Source organism: Lytechinus pictus, chromosome 16 (assembly GCF_037042905.1).
Source record: "Lytechinus pictus isolate F3 Inbred chromosome 16, Lp3.0, whole genome shotgun sequence".
In the NCBI taxonomy this organism is placed as follows: Eukaryota; Metazoa; Echinodermata; class Echinoidea; order Temnopleuroida; family Toxopneustidae; genus Lytechinus; species Lytechinus pictus.
Genome location: NC_087260.1, coordinates 22,453,388 through 22,458,736, shown reverse-complemented (window position 1 = coordinate 22,458,736; position 5,349 = coordinate 22,453,388). Strand labels below are relative to the sequence as shown.

At 34.8% G+C, this 5,349-nt stretch overlaps 1 protein-coding gene across 2 annotated transcripts; it reads left to right on the top strand.

The window, feature by feature from the left end:
* Nucleotides 1-205: 205 nt before the first annotated feature.
* LOC129279165 (uncharacterized) lies at nt 206-4,999 on the top strand. Of its 2 annotated transcripts, XR_010296122.1 has the most exons (6): nt 206-528; nt 1,035-1,156; nt 2,565-2,723; nt 3,319-3,429; nt 3,994-4,248; nt 4,405-4,999. XR_010296122.1 is itself a non-coding variant. In XM_054915268.2 (5 exons), the coding sequence occupies exons 2-4, from the start codon at nt 1,048-1,050 to the stop codon at nt 3,426-3,428; spliced, it is 378 nt and encodes a 125-aa protein (XP_054771243.2). In that variant the 5' UTR covers nt 444-528; nt 1,035-1,047; the 3' UTR covers nt 3,429; nt 3,994-4,999. The 2 variants fall into 2 exon arrangements, 1 of the variants encoding a protein (XP_054771243.2); XM_054915268.2 differs by having other exon boundaries at nt 444-528; nt 3,994-4,999.
* The last annotated feature ends 350 nt before the right edge of the window (nt 5,000-5,349 follow it).

The following is a 5,349-nucleotide window of genomic DNA, read 5'->3' as shown; positions in this document are numbered from 1 at the left end:
CCATTGTTACTGGACATGACGGGATAGGGGGTGGGCACTTCAAATCATCACTCTTAATCGTTGATGTTTGGATCGAAAGTATCGCATGGATGATTCAACCGTATTCAAATTCTGTAAAGGAAACCGGATCCTTTCTGTTAACCTAAAATGTCCCAGTATGACTTTGATTAATCATAGAAGTATATACGATAATGACTGAATGACTATTGAATACGGCCGTTCAATCACTGCTCTTCATGGACGTTTGGTCAAGGTATCGGATCACCTTTAACCATACGGTCTTGCTGCTTTCTCCATGTTCCGCCCTCAATGGGGGCGGTACTACGTAGGGACAGGGGCGGACTGTGATTTTTCAACTAGGTTTAAAAAAAAAGGACAGCCCTGGTCTTCGACCTGCATCGATCAACGCCAGCGTTTGCCATTAGAGCAAAATACATAAAAGGCCTGCCCAATCCAGAGGAGAATCATTTACGGCGCCAGTCAAGACATCGGATCTGAACATAACTTTCCCGCAACTTTCCTGATTCGGTAAGATACATGTACAATAGGTCTCTGTTCACAAAATTCTTTATACGTATTTCTAATGGGTTGAAATCAATTTGCATTCGATGTTGGGGAGTAGAGATTGATTATAGAAAGTTTCGTTTTATTGCTTCTGGCAGCGGGCTTCACATTTTTATTATCCATTATTGTTTATCTCAATTATCTTACTTTGATGTGAAATTTCACTTTGTTGTAACATACCATGACTTGTGTACAGTAAATGATTTATATATTTTCTGGGCCCCAAGAAATAATATCCAGCCACTACACCATGAATTTGATTTTGTAATGTTTACTTTGTTTTGTTTTCAGCATTGTGATATGAAAAAGGAATACAAATTCTAAATGTATGGTTTATATTATTCACTATAAGCAAAAGATAATTGTATAGCGAATAGAAAAAATTGTTTATAGGCGCTTAATGAATATCGAGGTATTGTTTTTATAATTACGAATGAGATGGAAATGATACTTATTTTATTTCGTCACAGATCATCTCTCAAAATGAATATGAAGATCATCACTACTCTGCTTGTTCTGGGCGTCGTGGTTAATCACGTGACCTCTGCCCGCTTGGAGCAACACGTTGATGAGGAAGACGACATCGGGCTCTGTAAGTTTTAATCAATTATATGAGACAAATATTTTGAGAAAAAAAATATGAGAAATGAAAATGTTATACAGAAATTGCCTGCCTAGAGGTTTAATATTACCTTTTTTAATCTATATCAGTAAATATCAAAGAAAAAGCGTTCAGTTATTATAAGAGAAATTATAAACGTTTGTCGCAACCGAGCCATTTCACAGATGTTTTAGGCTACTATGTTTTATATTTTATTTTATTTGGTAATATAATAGTAATAATTTTGATAATAACTCTCAATAAAGACTTAAGATAAATCCTGATCAGCTTGAATACACTCTAACAATTAAATTTTACATGAGAGATTGAAAGGTTGGAAGAGTTAATACCTTTTTCTAAATGTTGCACTCACCACATAAATGGTTTGATCCACACTTAAATATTATTGGATTCAGCTTTAGGCAATGATGGATATAACATTTGGAAAAGGTTGTCACTCCTCCAAGCTTATTGTTGATTTAAGATTTCATTTTTTTAGAGTGAAGTGACCATCAGAAGATAGGATTTATTTTCATCCAGAGGATTAATTTCTAAATCTCATCTTTGAATACGAATCCACGAGGTTTAAGTTTAATTCCATATGTTAGGCTAGTCATGTGCGAAACCGATCTGGATTTCTTGTAGTATTTGGAATTTAGAGTGTATTGTATGCATCTTTTCTTTGATGTGTATTGAACTATAACTCAATCGGAAAATATTCAACGTCTAAGCAGGCAATTTCCGTATATATTTTCATTTCTCATAATATTTCTATTAAACAGCATGCTCTTTTGTTATGAAGTGATATAAATTCATCGGGGAAATGATTATGATTGTTATATTCAACGTCTAGGCTTGCAATTTCTGTGTATTTTCATTCCTCGTAATATTTCTTTTAAACAGAATGCTCTTTTGATATGGAGCAATATAAATCCATCTGGGAAATGTAATGTTATTTTCCACGTCTTTAGGCTTGCAATTTCTGTAAATTTTTGATTCTCATGACAATTATTATGTAGTCTGCTGGGCAAACACTTCACTCGAGTTAAGGGTCTGAATGTGCAGCCTACTCATGCCTTGTGTTCTGAAGGCTCTCTCGCTCAGGTGCTAGTCTTTGCGTGGAGGCACACTTGTTGATCAAAGTTCCAATCAGGGTCTGTGCCTGCAGACTAATTATTATGTCCCAACGCTATTTCATTATGGATCAAGATCCCTCAGAGAAATAAAATGTTATAATCATTGTCTGGGCAGGCAATTTCTGTATGATATTTTTATCTATCATAATGATTTCTTATATTATAACGGAACTATTTTTCAATATCTCAATAGTCAGGCAATATCTGCATAATATTTCCATTTCTCAATTACAATGGAACGTTTTTTATTATATTTTTTAAAGTTCTGGATGAGCAGGCGATGGACGACGTGCTCATTGCTAGCTGGTTATCTAAAGCCGTCAGCGACGCCAGCAGATGGACCAAAAAGGCTGCCCACGATGTAGCCGGAGCAGTTAAAAGCGGGTGCGGTGTCGTCAACTCTATTCCCTTTAACGATTTGAGTAAGTCTACTAACTGACGGGCCATTCTCAAGAAAATGTCACCATTCTTGAAACGATTTTTTTAAATTATTATTATTATTATTGAAAATCATGACACATCCATCTTTCGGCCCACAGACCCATGCACACCCGCACAAGAACGAACGTAGATCCCTACAAAACGAAACTTGCTGATAAAGTGTTCCATCCCACTATGCTAAACAAAATTAAACAAAATAATATTTAAAAAAATAGTGAAATAAAGACACATTAAACAAGTTGCACAGTTCCTGCTTCCACTGTCAGTGACCAGCAACTCCCGAATAGGCTTATTAATCCGAATTTAAGAAATGCAGTTACGGATGTTAACATTGGTCTCCATTTCAAGCCAAAATATTGTTGGGACAATGAATTATGACATGGGTTTCTTTTTTTTTTAGAACGACCCTGTTATGAATTCGTAAAATGTGGGACGTATATTGTTGTTGTTGTCACTATAATAATTATATTATTATTATCATTGTCGTTGTTTTTATTATTATCATTATTATTATTATTATCATCACGATCATAAGAATCACTTTAACAAAGAGTGTTTTCCTTCTTATTTCTTCAGTGAAACTCAGAGAGAAGGCTCTCCGTGATCGTGGAGTCAGTGAAGATCAAGCTGCCGCCCTCTACGGTGGTTATCAAGCACTCAAGGGTGCTTGCCAACACGTCGGTTAAAGTAAATATTTCTCTTCTCTCTATTTAAAAAAAAGTTTTTTTTTTTATTTCGTAATCAAAACAACATAAAATATTTTTTTAATATCTAAAATTGTAGATAATCAGGATAGAAATTACAATATTCACAAGTAATTCGGAAGATCTTATTTTTTGTTTTATAACCACTGGTTATTATTATTTCTCAAAACTTGGTTTCTTTGTACATGATTAAAACTATTTTTTGTCTGAAAAATATATTAACTTGAATATGCATGTAGAATTCTGAAACATGCCTTATAATTAAAATAAATAATTACTATATAGTTATATTAAAAGATTAATAGACCCTACCAGAGCTAAGCCATCCTTACAAGGGAAAATGATTTCAAATGTGTACACGGTATATGATGTAGGGTTGCATGGAACAACTCATCCACTTTTCTCAATTACATAATATATTTTTTAATCATTCCTGATAATTTAATCTATATGTAACAAACGGGAGATTCCTTCACATTACACTAGTAATTATTATTTTGACTGCGTGTAACCGTGTTTTATATATATATTTCGTTTTACCTTGCAGATTGTACCGAAGAAAATGGACGACTGACAACTAAAACATTGAACCTAGTCTGCAATTCTAATATTTTAAGCGATAAGGCTCAAAATGGTAGAACCCTGTCATATATTGATTTTAGTGTTGTCACTTTTTCCTTTGTAACTGCCCCTATTATGATGTGAAAATATATTGAGTCGCTTATAGAGCTCTTCTACCTCAGCCTTTTTCTTCGTAGCAAAATAAATTTCGTTCTGAATATATATTTTATCTAATACCTCGGTCACATTTGCTCTACGGCGGCCGTATGGCGAGTCGAAAACAGCCGTTTCAACATGTTTTGTACCAGCTACAAATAGATGGTTTGAATTAAAATGAATGAAACAGTTTTCGACTAGCCGTACGGCCGCCGTAGATCAAATGTGTCCGAGGTATTAGAGATAACTCAACGTACTGTTAAGTCACCCAGTCTGTTTCTATACCCACTGGCCACCTCCCTTTAATCTTCTTGTGAATGGTGGCCAATCAAGGTGTTCAAAGATCACAATCCCGTTTTCATTTCAAGGAAAATGATCTCGCCTCCCCATCTTTAAAGCGAAATGTCTAATTAGGTTATCAGTATATATTACAGAACCATTGAAAGTTTTCATAATGTTAAAATAATCATATTCATATTTTAGTTTTATGCAGTGAACTTTAATGAGCCAACAATTGTGAGCGGGTCAGACATTTGGCATGGGCCACAATTTCTGAAAAGCTTCATTCGAGGTAAGCCAGGAAGCCAAAGTTTGATCCTTAGTTAGAAAAAAAAAAACAAATAAATTTTGTGATAGATTTTTATATAATATTCATGCAGAAAATGAGATAATATACATTTCACACTTCCCCTTCTTATTCTCTTTCTTTTCTTGGTTTTGAAACTTTGAGGGTCTATGACCCCAAGCGCCTAATCTGTTCGCCATTGATTATTTACTCTCCATTAAGAAAAATGTTGATCTTTATTAGCCATGAATAAATTATAGCAAAAAATAAATGAAGTAACGTATTGACGTATTTTGTTTATGTCCCCGCCATGTAGAGATGTATGACAAATGAATGGGAGCTTATTTTTGTAAATGCCGACTCGATTATTTTTTTAATATATGAAATGAAATCTGAGAGGACTGAGAAATTTGATTAAAAGTGGTAAGATGGTTGTTCGATATGAATAGAGAAACTGGAGCGGGGAGAGAGTGGGGGTCGTGAGAGAGGGGGCACGACGAGGAGAGAGGGAGAGAGAGGGGAGGAAGGTGGAGGGAAGGGGGCATGTTCAGTTATATTAGGGAGTTTTCGCACTACCACGCAGAACGCTTTCAAAAACAAAGAAAATGTATTCTCAAATGT